The 21,439-nt window shown below is 39.8% G+C and overlaps 1 protein-coding gene and 2 non-coding genes across 3 annotated transcripts; 2 read left to right on the forward strand and 1 right to left on the reverse strand.

Annotated features, from left to right (window-relative positions):
* Positions 1-331: 331 nt before the first annotated feature.
* Positions 332-20,661, reverse strand: LOC111326716 (uncharacterized). The gene is made up of 22 exons (XM_088734631.1): positions 19,433-20,661; positions 18,920-18,991; positions 18,261-18,753; positions 16,332-16,492; positions 14,804-15,089; positions 14,405-14,513; positions 13,210-13,608; positions 12,286-12,378; positions 11,476-11,556; positions 10,832-11,054; positions 10,394-10,556; positions 9,836-10,109; positions 9,334-9,518; positions 8,991-9,208; positions 8,218-8,465; positions 7,658-7,867; positions 5,837-5,903; positions 5,454-5,534; positions 4,304-4,387; positions 2,286-3,091; positions 1,671-1,869; positions 332-1,058 (listed from the first exon to the last, which is right to left on the reverse strand). The coding sequence occupies exons 1-22, from the start codon at positions 20,178-20,180 to the stop codon at positions 412-414; spliced, it is 5,847 nt and encodes a 1,948-aa protein (XP_088590757.1). The 5' UTR covers positions 20,181-20,661; the 3' UTR covers positions 332-411.
* On the forward strand, positions 17,067-17,138 carry Trnaq-cug (transfer RNA glutamine (anticodon CUG)). Its single transcript has one exon. It is a non-coding gene; the product is annotated as a tRNA-Gln (tRNA).
* Trnag-ucc (transfer RNA glycine (anticodon UCC)) lies at positions 17,837-17,908 on the forward strand. The gene has a single exon. It is a non-coding gene; the product is annotated as a tRNA-Gly (tRNA).
* Positions 20,662-21,439: the final 778 nt, after the last annotated feature.

Here is a 21,439-nt window from a genome sequence, read left to right on the forward strand (position 1 = left end):
GAGCCAACGTTTTGTTCTTCATGTAAATGGTTCGCCAAGTTTTGTACGGAAATATAGGAGAATTTGGCTCGCTCAGAGGGGGGTAGCCCGCCGTAGGCAAGTCACCCTTCTATCTATCCGCCAAATAAGCAGAGGCCTTACCCGAAAGTGAGGCTACGAGGTAACCATCAATTAAAACCATAGGTGTGAGAAATTGACGAGGATAACACAATTACAGTTCCGGTGGAATTAGTGATATCGGGTTCTTTTCTAACCGACAACGGTTTGCAATCTATTTCCGCACTTTAAGGATGACACTTCGCCCATAGATTCAGGCATTGACGAATGTTCCCATTTTTCTTGCTGCCTTTATTGAAATCATAACATTCAACGAGATGCTCTTTTCTCTCCCGTTACATGTAAAAAAAAAATTCAGCGCCTTCGGTGATGTCCTCCTAATCTCCAAATGGGAGGAAGATGAAATTCATCAAGATCGCGCAAGAGAGTATCACGTGTTAAGTCACGCGCTTGATCGTAAAATGTCGAACACCTTCCAGAGCTTTCGCCCGATTTTATTGACGTCATTGCGCCGTTATTGATCATTCTCATAGTGGAAGAGCTAGAGATAAGGACAGAAAAAGGAGTGGCAGTGTTGAGAGGCTGTGGGACGTCAGTGAAACTCTCAGGTAACAAGTTTCCATTTTCATCCAGGAATTTTTTCTTGATGATATTTTTGTTGTTAATGTAGTCAATGAGTCCTGCCAGGAAGTCCTTACGTTTTTTACTGTTCAAACTGTTCACAGCTTGGAATAAAGTAAGTTGCTTTTCAGCAAACGGCTTCACTTTACAATGCGAAAGTGGAGGGACACTTTTTGATTTTGGAACTTTGGATTTTGATTTCTGCTTTTTCTCTTCTAGCCGATAGTGCTCCTCAAGTTGCACTGGTTTACCGGATAGTTCAGAAAGACTGCTAGCTCTTTCTTTTTGGCAGGCTTCACTTTTTGAGGACGGTAGCGGTGTTCCCGCCCGCCATGTCAATTCCATTATTCCAAAATGACTTTCTCCCTCCCTTTTCATCCCTGAAAATGGATGACAATGACACAAAATGTTAAAAATCACTTTCTGCTCAAGTTTCCGATTGAATTAATTGGATATCCCATTTTAGCGTCTTGGGCACAAAGAATATTACTGTGGCATTCTTGCACCTTTTATTCAGTACATCAATCATTTGGCTTCAATGCATCTTTGACTAACCTCGATTCCATGGCCTTTCTCAACCCTGGCCTTTTCCCTTATTAGGGGGAGGGGGGTGCCCCCAACCCCAAGGGAAGGAAAAGACTAAGGGAACGAGGTTGTCTCTTTGACCTAAGAAGGCCTGGGTGGTAGTTTGTAGAGTAAAAACCCGGGAGAGCGTAAAAAGCCTTTAAAAGGAACAACATCAACAAATTTACCAAAAGGGTTTATTTGCAAACCGTTTGGACTTCTCAGTGACTGTTATCAATGATATTTAGACAATTTAATCCGAATAGTTAATGATTTAGAAAGCGAATTGTATAGTCGTGCCTGTTTATGTTGCGACCAAACATGATGTTGAAACTCTTCTCTGAATGGTAGATTTAAGAATCGATAAAAACCAGTAATCTTAGAAGCGGAAATTTAGATAAATGACACTACAAAAAAGGACAACTTACCAGTATGAACAGACAACCTGTGAGGAAGCGGTATAACTACAAACTCTTGCGTTTCCTTTAAGGTCCGAAGCTTTGAATCACTCAATGCTTTGGCTCTTATCAGTGTGGAGTTGAGCAGTCGCTGTCCGTGATTGCCTGGACCCAAACGATGATGAAGTGACGCCTGTTCAAATATCGGTTGAGCATGCTCGTCCGTTTTCTAATGAATGAAAATCAAGTTACTCTTTTTTCTCATAAAGAGTTTCTTTTCTGAAAGTATTCGGACTCGACCGTTCAAAATCAAATCTAAAACCAGTTGCGACTTTCATTGGTCACTTCGGTTGTCTCGCGCTTTAGTGTTTGGTTTTGATTTCAAGATACTCAGTCGAAACTGATGTTCTTTACAATGTGATATTACACTGCTGCTATACAGAAAGTTTGATTTTCTCGATTATAACTGATACTTCTAGGCCTTGAGTCATCTTGATCAACAAAAGAGCAGAGCAACCGACCAAACGAAACTGTTACAGTAGATCTAACCGTGATTTTCTTATTCCCTTTGGCTCAATAACTGCGATTTGGCCTTTAACTACTGGTTGTAAATTTCAGTGTCCCAATGGAGTTATGGAAACTCACCTTTCTTGAAAAACTTATCTCATGAGTCTGCGAGATCGTCTTATTCATAGTTAGACTCGATGTTTCCATTCCAGATGTGTGAGTTGTTTCATGCACTTTTATCTCGGGCTCCAGGATAGCGCAAAACCACAGTAAATGCTCAAGCAGACTTGTAAATGATTTGGCCATTTTGACTTCACTTGATGAAAACAACTCATCATTTTCTAAGCATTTTTTCAATTTCTCAAATACCTCTAGCCTTGTTTCTTGTAGATCGTCATGATATTCTGCAGGCAGCCTTCCAAGGCCATTGATGACAACATAGTCTCCTTTCCGCGTGAAGCTCAGCAGTTCGGATTGGAAGAGTCCTCGCATGCTCACCATCATTTCTTGTTTAGTCTTTGCCGCCTTGCGTGCTAAAGTCGTCAGAGTATCCACCAATGGAGGCAAATTACAACAGGTTTCCAATAAGTCACCAACACTGTAATATGATTGGATTGTATTGTCGTCCATTGAAATCTGTTTTGCTATGATCCGTTTCGTCCGCTTCAGCTTGAGTAAAAGCAGTTTAGCACTCGACTGATTTACTCCCATGGTCTTACCAATTACTGTAAGGATCCCTGTTAGAGTTAAATATTGTGTATGGCCTTCCCGATGAAAAAGAGTTTGTCTTTTTTGATCCTTGGGTTCCATTCTTGATTGCAATTCAGTGGTGCGCTGACTCAATCCACGGGAAGATGTTTTACTCTGTGTCCTGTGACTCATTCTCTGAGATGGTGCTCTACACTGTGTTTTGTGATCTTTTTGTATGCTTCGTCCTATTGTCACTGTTAGGTTAAAAAACCAAATTGAACGTATGAAATATGAGTAAACACATAACTGAATAAACCAATAGAGGCCGTTTTTCCTCTTCGTGATATTTCATGATAGAAGGGTCATTTCGACTCATAGAGGTATTATTTAAGTTTTTTTCTCGCGATTTCCTCAAAGCTTTTAAAGTTTCCCTTGTTTGGGACTAAATAGAAGCAAGGTTTTCCCGTGTATTGAAAGATAGCAAAAGGCACAACATAAAATAAGAGGAATCAGGAAAAAAGATCTCTTATGGAATTTTATTCATTTACAGATCCAGCTCAAAAAAACAGTTACTCCCGAGAAATTAGAGCAGTTTTTTCTCCCATTCATCTTGGAAAGTGAGATCCTTTGCTTTTCAGAGTATCAGGGGTTAGCAAAGACAACAAAAGAAATATAGTGTGCAGGGTACATACTTTAATTTTTCAAAGACACTGATAGTTCTAAATACGCACGTGGAAACGTAATGATGTTTGTCGGCAATGAGAGGCATACCAATCGTTCATTGGGCGCCAAAACAGCTAAAGATGATACTAGGGACCTTAAGAAACCACCGCGGCGACGGCAACGAGGACGTGGAAAAACAAGAGATCTAATTGGCAGAACAATAGCTCAGCACGTGCATTTTGAAGCTTTGTACATTTCTTAGCCGTCTTCTGCAAAACAACAACGTGACAACATTAGGGACCTTAAGCAGTCACGACGGCAACGCCAAGGAAGACTTCGATTAAAAAATGAATTTCTACTCTTAGTTAGAATTTTAAAAATGGCTGCAGGAGCTTACTGTCTCATACGACGCCACAGCTGAACTTCAGCATGACGTATAAAAGCAGCGTTGAGTTCCAAATGGAAATTAAAATAATTTGCCGTCGCAGTTTCGGTTCGCAGACGAGGCAAATTTTGGCGATTTCACGTTGTTGTTTTGCATAGGACGGCTAAGAAATGTACAAAGTTTCAAAATGCACGTGCTGGGCTATTGTTCTGCCAATTAGATCTCTTGTTTTTCCACGTCCTCGTTGCCGTCGCCGTCGTGGTTGCTTAAGGTCCCTATTGAAGCGGTTACCGGCACTGAAATAGGGGCAACTGACCATGTGCTTCTCAACTGAAGCAAAAAAATGTGAATAATGCTTACTCGGTTTTGCTTTGGAAATGTGTAAGCTTTGAAATGAAAAATTTAATTCCACTCTTACTCATTGTATCTCTTCCGCTGAATCTCCCGCTTGTAGCAGCGGGAATATGAATTCCTCCTTCTTTTGAGAATGGTGAGAACCAATCTGAAATAAGAAAAGGGTGTAAAAGGCAGAATCCGAACTAAGCCTTTTTTTAGGTCAAAGAGCAAATAAGCGGAATTTCCTTTCTCCCTTCCCCCGTCCAAGAAAAAGACACTGACTAAAAATACAGCCAAACATAAAATAATAATGTATATGAGAACGATCCTTCATATGTTGTCACATATGAAACATATGTGTGAACTGCGGTTATGAGACGGTTATATGTTTCATATGTTTGTTGTTGTTTGATTTATCATCTACGGGTTTATGTCGAATTAATTTGATGGCCTGCTCCCAGTTGGCTTGTTAGCTCAATTGGTAGAGCGCTGCACTAGTATCGCAGAGGTCAGTGGTTCGAATCCCGTACAGGCCTGAAATTTTTTTCAGGTCTGATTTTCACTATTGCTCAAATAGTGCTTTACTGCGAAGGATCGTTCTCATATACGTCTCATAACCGCAGTTCACACATATGTTTCATATGTTTGTTGTTGTTTGATTTATCATCCACGGGTTTATATCGAATTAATTTGATGGCCTGCTCCCAGTTGGCTTGTTAGCTCAATTGGTAGAGCGCTGCACTAGTATCGCAGAGGTCAGTGGTTCGAATCCCGTACAGGCCTGAAATTTTTTTCAGGTCTGATTTTCACTATTGCTCAAATAGTGCTTTACTGCGAAGGATCGTTCTCATATACGTCTCATAACCGCAGTTCACACATATGTTTCATATGTTTGTTGTTGTTTGATAAAATAATAATAATAATAATGAAAATAATAACAATTCTAATAATGATGATGATCTAAGAATAAGATAGGAATATCAGAGTGCGCCAATTCACGTCAGAAGATTGAAAACCCAATTAACGCATGAAGCAAAAGGACGAAAACAACCGTTTCTGATTTCTCTCTCTGAAGCTAGTAAACGCTGTTATGAAAATTTGGATATATCAACAAAGTTGAAATGGTAAATTGGCCACCGTAACGATTACAAAAGCTGACGTTTCGAGCGTTAGCCCTTCGCCGGAGCGAAGCCTTTATTCAGCTGGTATGAAAAGTTGAATTCCAGATTTACCTAATATGCTGATCTGAGTAATTTTTCCCCCACGACTGAATTGCTTGCTTGTAGAAGCGAGAATATCACTTCCTTCCTTATCTGAGAATGAATAGTACAAACATATAAAACTCACGTTTCTTTTGTCACAGAGAAAGTAAGCACGGCTCCGACTAAAGTGAGAAAAAGTGATTTAGACTGAGCCAATTCAAACCAGTGCATTGAAAAATCAATCAAATTAAGTTGAATTCAAGCCTTTAATTTACATTTTGCGTTAGGAATATTTATGTAATCCTTTGTATTTACAGTCTCTTCATTAATTTATCTATAAGAATGGTTGGTGTGATAAACTCTTCCAATGGCATTGGACCAAACAGAACTCAATAAACTTAATTCAACAATACCTCTCTGCATTTCGTCATCGTCCTTGCGCGATTCTTGATCTGGTTGCTGCGAAGAAACACTGGCCCCCTGGAAGAAAAAAAAAAAAACGAACAAGCCAATATTTCAAGTTATATTACAAGCAGAAGTAGCGAATATATGTGGAACCAACGCGTAATTAACTACGTTCTCCGAGTACATCAAGCAAAGGCTTTATCTTTTTCAATTCTTGAGTAAAAAAGGAAAGTAAAATAAGCATAGGGAAGAACGAAGCCGTTCATCGCCTGTGCCAGGTTATCGAGCGAAGCGAGAACGAGTAACGTAGCTGGCGAGTGAAAAATGGCGGTTCTTAGAAAAAGTGAAAAACATTGCGTTCTGCAACAGTTTCCTTGACAACCACGACGATCTCTTGTCGTTCGCCCGTTCTTTCGCCCATTTCGTAGGACAAGCGTGCTGGCTCGTGTAGAGCGATAGGCGATAGAATGTTACACATTTCCTTTATTTTTAATTTACATAATCTTCAGCGTCTCAATAGGCCTTTTGCAGCTAGAGATCACGTGCTTAGATACCGCATAGCAACACCATACTGGAGAGCAAGCACTCCAGTGACACAGTATAGAGGTCACAGAGGTCTGCATTCAAACAAAGAATACAGCGGATAACAGGTCAAAAGGTATCCCAATTCGAGAAATCCAGTAAGAAGTAATCAACAGCTTCCCCGGAGTGTATCAGCAGCAAAATCCCACCAAAATTCGTTTTTCGCTGATACACTCCAAGGAAACTGTTGATTAAAACTTAAAAGATTTCTCGAATTGGGATACCCTTTAACTTGTTATCCGCTGTATTCTTTGTTTGAATGCAGACCTCTGTGATCTCTGTTTTCTCTGAGATCACTGGAGTGCTTGCTCTCCAGTATGGCGCTGCTATGCGGTATCTAAGCACGTGATATCTAACTGCAAAAGGCCTATGAAACATATGTATGAACTGCGGTTATGAAACGTATATATGCACGATCCTTCGCAGTAAAGCACTATTTGAGCAATAGTGAAAATCCGACCTGAAAAAAATTTCAGGCCTGTACGAGATTCGAACCACTGACCTCTGCGATACTAGTGCAGCGCTCTACCAATTGAGCTAACAAGCCAACTGGGAGCAGGCCATCAAATTAATTCGACATAAACCCGTAGATGATAAATTAAACAACAACAAACATATGAAACATATGTATGAACTGCGATTGCTCAAATAGTGCTTTACTGCGAAGGATCGTGCATATATACGTTTCATAACCGCAGTTCATACATATGTTTCATATGTTTGTTGTTGTTTGATTTATCATCTACGGGTTTATGTCAAATTAATTTGATGGCTTGCTCCCAGTTGGCTTGTTAGCTCAATTGGTAGAGCGCTGCACTAGTATCGCAGAGGTCAGTGGTTCGAATCCCGTACAGGCCTGAAATTTTTTTCAGGTCTGATTTTCACTATTGCTCAAATAGTGCTTTACTGCGAAGGATCGTGCATATATATGCAAAAGGCCTATTGTAACTCGAATTGAATTGGCATGGTCGGAGACGAGAAATAATTCCATTTCGTTTCTCTATGATATCGTGCCTTACGTTTTCTTTCGATCTTAAATCCTAATTAGACCAACAAGTTTAAAGAGGTATCTCTAATAAACAGCAGGACTGCTGCACAAAAGTTAAGCCATCACCTTGTTTCCTGTTCAAGCGATTGGGAGGTTTACTTGGAAACCGAGCAAAACGATCTCTAACGCCTCTATCCTAATTCTAATACTAGGCACTATCTAAAGTTCGTTGGAAACATGGTCGGCACAGGACACCTACCCCAATCAATGAGTTCTTCACAACATCTTTTGCTCTTTCCGGAGCTTGGCTGTGCGTGATGTCTGGTCTAAATGACTCCATGTTCTGTAACAACTTGCATCCTAATGCCGAATCCGCTAAAATAGCCTTAAATTTGTCTGTTTCCTCTAAAGACGGTGATCTGTCGAGTATACCGTGTCGCCTGGGAGGAGCGCCTCTTAGTCGATATTTCTGTGGGAAGTGTAAAGCAATTAAAACAGTTTTTTTTTTTTCATTCACACAAAAACAGACGATACCTAGCATAGATTAAACAATGATAGAATAATACACTATTGACAAACACTTGAAGGTTATTTTACGTGTATTGGTAATTTATAGTTGAAATAGGCCTTCCAAAGAATTGTTTTGCAGGCGCACAAATAAACAGATAGAGTCAGACTTAACTTCGACGAAAGGCTGACAATCAGTACTTCAGCTTTTCAAAATTCTTTACGGTCTTTGTCAATGGCTAATATGTAATCAGCTCAAAACAGACAGACTACAACTTATCAATGTCAACTAATGAGGCGAAGTTTACATACCATTGTCTCTGGGTGCTTGAATTTGGCCTTAAAGGGTTTTCTCCTTAATGTTGTTCTAAGATCACTGAAGGAGGAGGCTTTTTCGTCCTCTTCCTCCACAACTGTTACGTTTCCCTCTTTTCTGTATTTGCCTAGTTTCAGTCTATCAGCCAGTTCAAGCAACACGGCGTTGTCGTTGCATGGCAGGTGGAAATGAACCACCCCCGTGTTTATTAATAGGCGGCAAAGCCCTTCCTTAGTTTCCACATCTGCAGAGGATGGGAAGAAAGATTCCTTCCGTAAACTGCCAGATATGTTACCGGAATAACCACATTGCTGTTGAACCTCCTTGCCACTGTGGCCTAGATGATTACGTAATAGCGCTAGAATCAGCGCCGAAAAGTTCGAGCTGGAAAATTCGAGCTGGAAAATTTGATAAGGTAGAACCTTGCTCTCTCTGTGCGTCTCTTTTAAATACTTTTACCAAATCAGACATCATAAAATACGAAGGTATGGCAACCAGCCAGAGTCATAACTCTTTCCCGAAGTTTAAATCCAAAAAAGGAATACACCTCTGCTTCAGAAGAGTCTCCACGCGCAAAACGTTACCGGGTTCCACATCTTGAATTATTTGTCAAATAATAATGGTTTTCGAAGCACCAATACTATAGAGTAGATAACTCGAACATCCGCGGTTAAAAAATATTACCTACAGTAGACACTAGTCCATAGCTGTTGCCTTCTTATGTTTCATTTTAATGGTAAGTGATATTTTGTTTTCTTCCTTAAAATACCTGTGAGATCTTTAAGAACTTTTGTTGCCTCCTCTCGGGTGTCCCTGTCATCATCTACGAGTCTGCGCACTAAGGAAAGATACGCATCATCGCGGTGAACGTTTAATTGACCTAGAGCCCAGACTGCTGCCCGACGGATCGATGGATCCTCATTAGAAGTCATTCGTATGAACTGTCTTTGTATTTCGTTCATCTTTTCCTCGGGAATTCCAAACTCTCTTTGGAAAAAATATGTTGCATTAATAGATGACAAATGATGGCCGCAAGTCTGTAGCGATTGGCGACGCGATCTTTTCAAATCTTGTCGCGGCCACAGAGGTCTTCATGTTCTTATGGCCCTTACCTCTCAATGTTCTGAAATTCCTTACAGATGTCTTTAATGTTCTTTAGACGATTCTCTTTCTTCAGAGCGCTCAGCATGTTGTCTAAAACTGTATCTACAGTGGGACTTGTCCATTTCTGCAACGTTGGATACCAATCCTTGCCTCGGATGCGAGAAAGCAAATGCGTATTGGATGTGGTCTCAAGCTGGGGAAATTCGAACAGTAATCTAAGGTATGTCGTTTACCAAAAGGGTTAGGAAAATGGAAGAGTGGGTAGATCATCAGCAAAGGAAACAGCGAGGTAGGATAAAGGGTTGAATGGAGTAAAACCGAAATATCGAAACAGAAAAACGTAAATCAGAATTTGCATCGTCGTCTTGATAATTGCGCTAAGACGACACTAATCACTAATTTTCATCACCTCTTTAAACTACATTTAATAACAGAATAATGTGACAGCATCAATGCATAAGAAAAAAATTTCTTCGCTAAATTCTGGGTTTTTTCAATTCGATTCCTAACCCTCGTGACGCTGTCCACGCTATCAGTTTCGCTGGAAGGATACCCGGATACATCTACGTCAGTTTCCTCTTCATCACTCTCCTGAACAAAAATTTCTGGTGATTCTTGAATCTCCATAGGTGAGCACACAGGATTGCTTTCTGGACTCGTCTCTGGACTCTGGTTGGATTCTTCCTGTTCTACTACTTCCTGTTCCTCATCCTCATCTTCATCTTCTTCCTCTTTGATTTCCTCCTCTTCGTCCTCCTCCTCAACAACTGTCAGTGGCTCTTCACTGGCAGCGTAAAACAAAAATTAAGGAGGAAAACTGAACGACATTTGTTGTAACGGTTTCAATGATTCTGTAGGTTTTGACTCCTCGTTTCATATAGAATGAAAATTTAACGCGGTATATCCTTGGATTAGCCATGATAGGACTTATGCACGTTGTCAGGATAAAGGAACAACATGAAAACTACTTTCCATCATGATGCGCTATTGTTACTTACGAAAAGGCGATAGATAAGTAGGCTTAGTTGCCCATTACATTGGTTTGGGGCTAATTATGTCGGAGAATACCTGGTTGATGTTCCTGTTTGAGGCCTTGGATCTAAACGACGCCCTAACTTGGATCCTTTCCGCCTTTTAGCCTTGCCTGCCTCTTTTTTCCTCTTATAGCTTTCTTCGATCTCTTTTTGTTTGACAAGTGATTCTTGCAATGATTTCCAGAGGTTCCAAAAGTCTTCAGGAGAAAAGTTCAGAGAAAAATTACCCTTGCTCACACTGTCATTTAATTCAGGTCCCTAAAGAGTATCAGAGATTACACAATTCGTAGTTTGTCAGTTTCATGTTCTGTTGCTTTTTTTTCCCCTTCGCTTCATCGCAATATGCGGTTATTCTTTTGATCGAACTTCGTGATTGCTTTAAGAGTTCCTAAATACGTCATACCACATCTACTCCCGCCAAAGGTACGCAGAGAATATGCGATCGACAAATTAAGCATTAATAATGTCTCACCGGAGGTTTTAAGGTCCTCGGCTCCCTCCTCATCTTTTTTCTCTTCCGCCTCCACATCACTTTTTTCATGTCTTTTGACGAACTTGCGAACAACCGAGTTTGGGATGAAGCCGTCGGGAGCACATGGCCAGTATCTTTTAGGGGTCTCTTTCTTGACAGGTAACGGCTCTGGCGATTGCAAATTTTGACTATCCTCTATTTTGGCTGGCTCATCCTGCTTTTCCTGCAATAAAAAAGAGCTGCATTCAATGAAGCCACCTAATAATTTCTGTATTTCGTTTTGGAGAGGATGGGGAATGAAGCTGACCGGCGAAGTCACGAATGGTTTTAGTTTTCAATCTGATTAAGTGGAACAGAGCCCGAAATTTATGGACTAATCAATGCATTGGCATTCACAGGAAGCAGTTATTTAAAAACCACGTTTTTCCAGGCAAGCTTACGACTTTTAATCATGATTTAAATCAAAGATGACATATTTTTGAGACACTGACTCGCAAAAGCATTTTCTTCCTCGTCGGTAGTAACCCAAAGGCATGCATCACGCCGCCAAAGTTGATTCTGTGTCAGAAAAACAAGAACTTACCTCTCAGTAACGTTCACTCGTGTAGGAGTGAACTTTTAAACTTGTAAACTTTTACACTTACCAGAATGCTGTTTGCCATTTTCTTCAGTGATTTTTTAGACGAAATTTTGGATAACCGCCTTAGAGCCATCATTACGTGAATCTTAACAAAGGAACAGAAACATTTGAGTTATATCTTAAGTTGATTTTCTTCGATGTACATATTAAATTCACCCAAAATGTAAGGCAATAACCTCAAAATATTGGTTTGGGGAGATCTACAACGACCAAGGGAGGAGAAATAAAGTAACTAACTTGATCATTTAGGTGCATTTTTCAAGATGAACAAACTGTAATGTGCATAGCTCTCTGAAGCACTTACAACCTCAGCCGAAGGAAGAAGCGTTACTCAGTGGGCCAGTTCGACCAGCATATCTTTATTATATGGGGTTATTACTTAGCCCATGATTAGTCTCTCCAGAAGTTAAACAAGGCAAATGTCATATGAGAGTAAATCAATTACTATCCCCACACGACTTCTTGGAGATAGCGCAGAAGCAAATAATCAATTTTATTAGAAATGAAAGCAGTTCAACTGTTATAAGAGGTTTAATTTGTATATTTTTAAGGAACGATAAACACAGAGGATAGAGAATTTTGCCCTGGGTAAAAATAAGAGGTCATAAGGCATAATAATGAATAAATACTTAACCATAATACTCATGTAAAAAAAAAAAAACAGCATGTGAAGTTTTGTCAAAAAATGCAAGGCATGGTACATACATACATACATACATACATACATACATAAGCTTTATTTATACACGGTATCAATTTCATATAAAATGGTAAACACTTGAATAATTTTTTACTTCTCGTAGTGTTCCCTTACCTTAGTAGATAGCCTCCTAGATTGTCTTTTCTGCTGGAACAGGCCCTGTCCCGCATCTTTATCTTGTTTTTTTTTTACAATCACAGGTTCTTTCTACAAGAAGTTCGACATATTTGTTCCTTACTGTTGGTCGCATTACGTAAAAAATATCACCTCGTTTAAGACAACACAATCTATTATGGTTGTTGTGCGGTTGTCTTGGTCTGTCGTAAGAATCTGTTTTGTTGGAGACTGTTATATTTGTCGGTGATTTCTCCACAAAATGAGACATTTAGATAATCGGCGAGTCCCTCAGAAGTATGGGAAACCATAAAAAAAAAAAAGGTCACAATTTTCTGCATTCCCCCCCCCCCCCTCCCAAATTTGTCACGGTTTCAGTTTCACTGGGAATTTCAGCAAAGTCTGACATTGTGCCGGAGTCATTTCCACCGTATGATAACTTGTAAAAAAATGATTACAGATCAAATAGGAGAAAATCCTCTTAAAGGAAACAGGTAGCCTTACAGTCAAGAATTAGAACGTATTTCATACACAGTGAGATTTACACTGTGAGGTAATATCGTTCGTGTCTCTGACTGGACGAGCGATGTATTTTCACAGTCATTTGCCTCCAATCATTGAAATGTGTCGATCAATAACATAAATCTCAGTATGTATGAAATAAATACATCATCTGAGGCGGATCCAGGGGTGGTTCGGGTGGTTCGGTCGAACCCCCTAAATTTTCCCTCAAAATACTGGAAATCATGTTTCCGAAGACCTAATTTTCAAAATCTCCCGGGGGAGCATGCCCTCAGACAATTCTCCGAACTCCCCTTGACTAAATCTTGGATCCGACCCAGATCATGCCATGGAAAGTGCTCGAACGATTTTTATCCACTCGTTACGATGCATCAAAAAAACACACTCGTTTGCTGCGCTCACTCGTTCGGGATTTTTCCTCTTCTTGGGTCTCTTTATTTCTGTAAATTCTAGTGGCTTTCGTTTGTTGGCTTCGAGATGCATTCGTGGAACACGCTGGGGATCGTACCAAAATTTCAATAGATCATCGAACTGCACCTGATCCTCAAAAGGGTCATCATCAAAGTTCATTCGGGACAAAATTTCCAAATATGAGAGTGGTAAATAGTTCAAAATAGTAACCAGGCTGATATGAGATTGAAAACCCACTAAAATGTCGCCTCGTGAATTTGCAAAGCACACCCCGCATAGTGAGTCGTCAAAACACATCTCTCGTACAAGCTGATTATCGGTGTTCCATATCTTGACGTATTGATCTTCACTGGATGTTGCAAATAAACCAAGCGTCGAACAACAAGACAGCTGTTGGATAAGAGAAATGTACATATGTCGGTAAAGTGGCTTAGGTTTAAGTCGATATCACTGAGACATTCAGCTCCGACAATCTCATCACTTATGCATGTGTTTGACACTGTGGGCCAACTATGGTAAGAGCAAACACCGCTCAGGGAAAGGTATTAATAGGAGCGAGAGCAGAAGTTCTATAACTTAAAGAAGAATATAAAGCTGGTTTGTACGAAATTATTTGAACCTATGCCCTCTGCAATACCGATGCAGTGCTCTACCAACTGAGCTTACAAGCCAACTGGGAGCTGGTCATTATGTTGGTCAGTTGACCACAGTTCAAATATATGATTTCATATATTCACAAACATTGACTCATCACTTCACGGGTTTATTAAAAACCAACATAATGACCAGCTCCCAGTTGGCTTGTAAGCTCAGTTGGTAGAGCACTGCACCGGTATCGCAGAGGTCAAGAGTTCAAATCCCGTACGGGCCTGAATTTTTTTCAGGCCTTATTTCCACTATTACGTAAGCAGGGTTTATTACTGGTAGGATCGCTTTCATACATTTTATGAAACCGGAGTACACATATATGATTTTCATATGATGTTCAAAATAAAACTGGTTATTACCACAACTAGCCTTTGGATTGGGTTCTAGGTCACATTTAGTTACTCCTTGCCGTCTAGAGTATTGTAAAACTTTACAATACTGAGAGCCACCCATGCTGTAAATTTCCTAACAAGAATACTAGACATCAGTTTCCGCTCGGAATTCAGTTCTTCTTATCAAAATTATTTTTATATCTTACCCCGTTGATGAGTGCAGAGTGTCCTTCATCTTTGGAATGCATTAGGAATTCATGGGACTTTTTAGAAGTGTTAAAAAGGCTGATTTTCCTTTTTTCGTCGGCCTGTACTCTAGAAAGGTAACCAAACAAAAGAAAAATTTACACAGGCTGTTTGCAAGTCACGTTAAAGTAAACTTTCTAGCTAAATTCTTTGTTTATTTTCAAGTGGGATATTGAGCTTGAGTAAGTATCTTTCTAAGAATCTGTCTACATTCTTAAAGGAAAGAGGCTCATGAGAAAAAAATACACTTTTCGTTTTGTTGTAACTATCACTTTGCACCTATTGTTTTAAAGCAATTACAGGAATTCTTTGTATCATTTCCCTCTACATCAATCCCAAAAAATTGAAATGAAATCAACCTGCACATGATAACATTGTTATCAGTCGTTGCTAAGCATAAAGTGTTGCCTGCCATGGCAAGATCTCTTGGGGCCTGCAGCAATTTCACAAGTGCAACTTGTAGAATGGAAACTTGATTCCTTTCCAGGTGGATAAGCTGCCATATTTTGACCGTGCAGTCGGTACCGCATGAAATCAGGTGATCACGAGACGCAAGGCTATCGCGTGACTCGGTGCAAGAGGCAGAAACTCTTAAGAAAGTAATCGGGCTTCGGTGGGCTTGAATTTTCTCTCTCATGTAAACATCTAATCGACAAGAAAATGAAGCATCACACACTGATTACACCGACGAGTAACTTTAAGGATTTTTATTGTCCATATGAGGGTGAGGACGCAAGCTTCACAAACAAATAAGTACGATGGACGATCCTCGCAGTAGATAGCGCTATTTAGGCAATGGCGAAAATCAGACCTGAAAAAAAAAATCAGGTCGGTACGGGATTCGAACCACTGACCTCTGCGATACTAGTGCAGCGCTCTACCAATTGAGCTAACACTGAGAGCAGGCCGTTACTTAACGGCCTGCGGTCAGTGGTTCGAATCCCGTACAGACCTGATTTTTTTTTTCAGGTCTGATTTTCGCTATTGCCTAAATAGCGCTATCTACTGCGAGGATCGTCCATCATACGTATCTAATACCGCAGTTAAAAAATATATGAACTTCATATATTCATTGTATCTCACAAACAAATAAGATGGCAAGTTTGCTCAGTAGCTTTCAGTATTCCAGAAGTTTATCGGTAGGATTGGGAAGTCTTAGCTTTGACCCGGTGGGATCGGATTTTTTTCTTCGTCTTCCACCCACGCGAAGTTTAGGAACTTCCTTTATTTGGTTATATGACAAACTAATCCGGAATCATTCAAGTTCATTCATCGCTGAACCACGTGAGTTGGTGCGTTCCTCACTCACAATTGATTCATTCACTCAAAAAGGTGTCTGTAGAGTACTGAATATCCTGCGTCATTGAACATTCAAACAATCTGTTCCACCCTTTGACTGGCAAAAGCATCAACAAAAGATGATTCAAATCTGTTAAAAAAACCAGACTTTATCTGTACATTGAATAAAGGCTGATATTTTCTAAAAAAACTGTTTGAGGCTGCGTCGGTGGTGGTAACGAAATAATTCGAATATATCAACAAAGTTGAAATGGTAAATTGGCCACCGTTACGATTATAAAAGCTGACGTTTCGAGCGTTAGCCCTTCGTCGGAGCGAAGGGCTAACGCTCTACGAAAGGCTAACGCTCGCTCCGACGAAGGGCTAACACTCGAAACGTCAGCTTTTATAATCGTAACGGTAGCCAATTTACCATTTCAACTTTGTTGATATATTCAAATTATTTATCTGTACATTGATTGCAGACGATCACTTTCACTCGCAATATAATTCTCTTGAAGAATGAATCGACATGAAAGAGGTGAACAAGATACATAGTTAGACCGCCTAATAAAATATTTCAGTCCAAACTTTTGTTTACTGTTTTACCTTTGCCGCTTATGAGTGATATCTGTCCATTGAAATGTCCTGCGAAGAGTAGCCCTGACTGCAAAGGTAGTTCATTTTCATGAAGGGCAAACTCAGCATTAACCAGGGCTAGGCTGCAGACTCCTTCATCAGGGCTATCGGGCATCCACAACTGGTGTGCACTGGGGAGAGAGACAGCCCTCGTTCAGCTACATTCAGTACTAAAAGTCTTTTGTTGGACCGTCAGGAACAGCGCGCGTTGTCAAAACTTTATTTGTTTTGACTGTCAATCTTCCCTTTTTTCTTTTCTATTATTAAGACGCAATCATATGATTTCTCGTGTTGTTTGAATTAAACGAGCACTTGTAAATTTTCTTTTTTGTTGGTATGAAAATTTTTATCGTGCTTAGTTATACAAAATTACACTTGAGATCTTATGATGATCCACACAACAAGGGAAAATAAGTTGAATGAAAAACTCTGTTCCTGGATTAAGTAGCTTGCATAGAACTCTTTTCCTCTAATTCTCTCATCTCGTAAAAAATCAAGCAAACCATGGGGAAAATTTCACTTTCTAAATTCTGAAAACTTCTTAAGCATTTTCAAACCTGGGCACCATGTGCAACAAAATAAGGAAAAAAAAAATGATTGAAATCAGGCGGGCTCAGAAGGGTCAATGGCAACAAAGCGCAAGTATTCATTTCAGTTTAGAAGAACAATTTGTATGAATTCCTGGTATCATCTTCCATGCGGACAGGTCCCATGGTGTAATGGTTAGCACTCTGGACTCTGAATCCAGCGATCCGAGTTCAAATCTCGGTGGGACCTGTGTTGGTTTGTCTCTTTTGTTTAGATTCGATTGATCTGAAATGATGATCAACATGCAAGTAAGGCAACAATTTTTTTTTCTTGCCCTATCCGGCACTGGCAAGTTTCGTCTTTAAACCTTGAATAAGGCATTGATAATTCTTTTAAAAAAATCTTGCATGTTTAGGTCCATACTGGTGGTATAGCGCTGAGTATAGATTCCCAACAAGCAGTTAACCCGGATTCGATTCCCGGCCAACATAGCGATTTAATCTAAAGATAACATGAATTTTGATTTAAATTTTGTTTGATTTTAGGTCCTCCAAATCTATAACGACCTGTGCGACCCTTATGTTCACCTTAAATTAGTGAACATGAAACAGGCTTGTTTTAGAATTTTATTTTCCTTATTACTTTGCTTCGAAACCAATCGAAGACTGAATTTCATGCATTTCAGGAATCCTGCCGGCTGATCAACAGTTATACATTTTTATTTTTCACCTTTCGATTCGTTATCAATGTCTTGTCGATATTTAAAACCACTTTACTTTGAACGTTTTCATCGTTCAACTATGAGTTCCGTGCGTTCGATTTCCATCTCAAGCTTTGTGTCTTCGCATTCATTTTATATGATGCAGGTGTTTTTTTATCTACTTAACTGCGTAACCTGTTACGTGGACTAGCATACTAGCTGTATTTTCGTTTAGTGAACGTGAACAGCGTCGGTGGTATAGTGGTGAGCATAGCTGCCTTCCAAGCAGTTGACCCGGGTTCGATTCCCGGCCGACGCAGCTACTTTTTCCTTACAAAGCAAGAATTTCTAAGTCATTTTTGTCGAAGTTAGGTTCTCCACCTTTGTGTCCTTGATGTTGTCCCTTGCGTTTTTTAGGGATATTGACCCAGAACTTCATAGTTTTGCTTTCCTGTGATTCAGGAGGTAGATATAGATATGAGGAGATTTTCATCAGCAACCAATTATAAAGCGCGAAATATTCAGTTCATTGTGTACGAGCATTCATATTCCCGAAAATATCTCTACGAAGTTTCCATATCAATTTCTTCTAAGCATTAAGGACGTTGAGAGGTTTTGGTGCAGCGCTTAGTTATGACGATTTTTCAATACTAAAAATTTCTTTGCATTACCAACACGGGTTTGTGTCACTCTCGAATACCAACACTTCTCTGGTTCCTAGCACGAGGTAAATCTTCTCTTGTCTAGGATCATGAGCAACGTCCACCACATCAGTTGCCATGGTTGTCATGGGCAGGAGAGTTGTAAGCTCGTACCCATGAACTGGAGATACCAACCGCACTCCACCATCCTCAGCATGAACTAACACCCGAGAGGGGTACCCTGGGGATTTTATTCTAGTGCATTTTCTAATCCTCGAACTCAGAGCAGTAAAAAGACTGTGAAATAAGTTGAGACTCCATATTTTGATGTGATGGTGCGAGTGATAGTACAGTAGGTCGTCACTGAGTAGTTTCATATTGATCACCTCTTCACCTGTTTCCAATTTGAAAGTTTGTGCGCATGTATCGAAGTTCCATACTCTGATGGTTCTGTCCAAGGAACTAGACAGTAAGAGAGGTTTTCTTGGGTGAACTAGGAGCTTTGTGACCTCAGAAGTGTGTCCTATATTGTAAAGTGGGAAATATTATTGATTTAAAACTTGTGCTGAGAACAGAGCTTCTTCAAGATTAACAGGGACAGAGTGTCATTATGGTTGATGCCAGTTGATCTATTGTTATGATGTTATAGACTGGACTGAAAATATACGTCGTTTGTGATTTTAACTCACCTAGAAACTGAGTTACCAAAGGAAAACCGTTAAGGCTGGTGCTCCAGGCTCGAATTGATCCATTTTTGTCACCTAAAGAAAATATCGTAGGTAATAGACAGCGACAGATCGTTAGCTACATGATCTTCCCTTGTGGAGAGATAAGGCAAGTCATTATGCTACAAGAACAAAAATTGGCCGAGATGTGTGAAAAATCAACCTCTCAGCTCGATGAATTAACTTCATGTCAATATTAAATCTTTGCACCATAGGGTGAAACAACTTTAAGAAACAAACTGAACCGCAATGGAGACTCGAACAGTGAAAACAAAACAGAGTGTTCAGTGATTCTTGACGACACGAAACTGGGATAGTAACTTACTAGATCAATGAAGAAAGAAATGACCGGCAGGGGAATAGAATGAACCTGTAAACAGATTTAAGTGTGTTCATCTGAGGGGTAGTTGATTAGCATACATCTGTAACGACCTATTGTGTTAATGAAGACAGTCGTCCGTCATGCCATCCTCCTACCTGTGATAAAGAAACTGGCAGGGTTGTAAAACACACAAGTGGTGAAGGAAAAGTCACATTTCTTTTGAAAAAAACATCTCTCTGTGTTTTTGTGAAGATCTATCATGGATATCCTCACATCAGATATCGCCAATATCTGCTTAGACATATTATCAATCGTCAGTGACATGACCCAGTCAAACGGCTTGAAAGAACAGCTTATTAACTGGCCGGGAATTAAGGGATCTTTTTGACCAACAGAGAACTTCCATGTCATTATTCCGCCGGCGACTCCAGTGACGATTTCATCTCTTATCTCATTGTAAGCTAGGCTGAGAACTGTTTTGTTTACCGATGTGGTAGATACAGGGCAAAATTTAGCGCTAAAGACTCTGATGGACAAATCATTGCAATACGTGATATAAACCCATCTTCTTTGGGAAAACAAAATATGCAAAAACTTGAGATCTGTGGAGACTGATTTGATGCCATCTGCTAAATTTCCTGGCTGTTTTTCCTTCGAAAATTTCCAGATGTTTATTTCGTTTTTCTTTCCGACACCGTGATGAGATATAAAGCTGTGTCCAGTCCCGTTTTTAACGTGTCTTACGACTCGCAAGCGTTCAGGATTCCAGAGATGCTTCTGTAATTGGAGTCCATAAGGAATGCTTACACAGAAGGGCGCGTCAGTTTGGTTTGATACAATGTCCTCGATCTGCGAGAAGACGTCGGTCCATGGAGGAATCTTAGATTTAGATATAACTGTCATTGTGCAATCAAGGATGTTCAAGAAAGCAGCGTACAGCGTTCACTTTTTATGTTATCCTTTAAGTGCTTGTGGGGCCCTCACTGCTTGCTCTTTTCGTTGGGTAAACAATTTTAACAACGAACTATAAATGCAAAACATCTGGAAAATTTACCCGGGGATGTTTGACGCTAACAGTTGAAACATGAAGGTGGAAGCCATTCAGCATTGTATACGCAACATTCTAATTGACGCGAGGGCAACTGTGATCTATACCGGCATTGGGTTCGAGTCCGTGCGCGTGCTTGCGTGAGACAGTGCATGCTTTCTCTCTATTCTGATAACAAAATTGAAAATTTTCTAAGATATACACGAATGTCATTTTCTGCAGATGTTATACAAGACCAGGACAGGTTTCGAGCTCGCCTAAAATGACTTAATTTAATTATGAAACTTTATTGCTGATTACTTTTTCGAATGTACTTTTTCAAAATGCAATTGGGAATCGCTATTTCTTTGAACTGAGGTTTGGAAAACTATTACACCAGGGTAACACGTAGCTTCGCTCCATCGCAAATTCCTCACCTAAGAGTTCGTTCTAGTCCCGAAGAGTGCGCCCCCTCTCTCAATGTGTGAAAAAATTTCGCAAATTCAGATCATCACACCAACTAAAATCGTTATATACCTCGGCAGTATTTCGTTTCAATCATATTTCTCTTTCACCTCTACTTTGATCGTGGAAAGAAAACTTAAAGAAATTCCCAAAATCAGTATCACCATTCAAACAACCTCATTGCTCTTTTTTATTCTCCAAGCACAGTACAAATTGTTCCCTCCTAAAGAAAAGGCGAAGTTTCTGAAAGAAAAAAAAGGAAAGAAAAAAACAATCATTGTGGTGGTGCGACAGTAAAGGGCATTACGAGATAAGTTAACTGGTTTTATAACTGAGCTGGTAACGCAAATTGGCCTTTGCTTGACCTAACGCCCGAAACGTCAGCATCAGAAATTCACTATCTTTATAAACTTAGTTGATAAAACCAAATTGTGTTGTTCCCTCCTGACTCCATTTACAGCCAGGAAATGATTTTAAAGGGCGGACTTTGCAAGAATTAAATATGTTTTAGCGAGCTTTCCTTGCTCGGAATTTAATTTTATCTGAAAGCTGCTTCAGCGATGCTGAACGTGACGCACATTTAATAGAGACTCTAAAATTTTCCTATCAAATGGGTGCAGAAGCCAATCAGATTATTTCGAAATGATAACTACGTTAATATGACATTTCC

Source organism: Stylophora pistillata, chromosome 1, assembly GCF_964205215.1.
Source record: "Stylophora pistillata chromosome 1, jaStyPist1.2, whole genome shotgun sequence".
Taxonomy (NCBI): domain Eukaryota; kingdom Metazoa; phylum Cnidaria; class Anthozoa; order Scleractinia; family Pocilloporidae; genus Stylophora; species Stylophora pistillata.

What these genes read in the sequence shown, in the direction of transcription:
- LOC111326716 (XM_088734631.1), bottom strand. Translation starts at nt 20,180, where the DNA reads ATGACAGTTATATCTAAATCTAAGATTCCTCCATGGACCGACGTCTTC. An exon ending in TACTCAGATCAGCATATTAG is followed by an intron (nt 4,388 to 5,453) that starts GTAAATCTGGAA and finishes TTCTTATTTCAG; the next exon opens with ATTGGTTCTCACCATTCTCA. An exon ending in AGATAAGTTTTTCAAGAAAG is followed by an intron (nt 1,870 to 2,285) that starts GTGAGTTTCCAT and finishes TTCATTCATTAG; the next exon opens with AAAACGGACGAGCATGCTCA.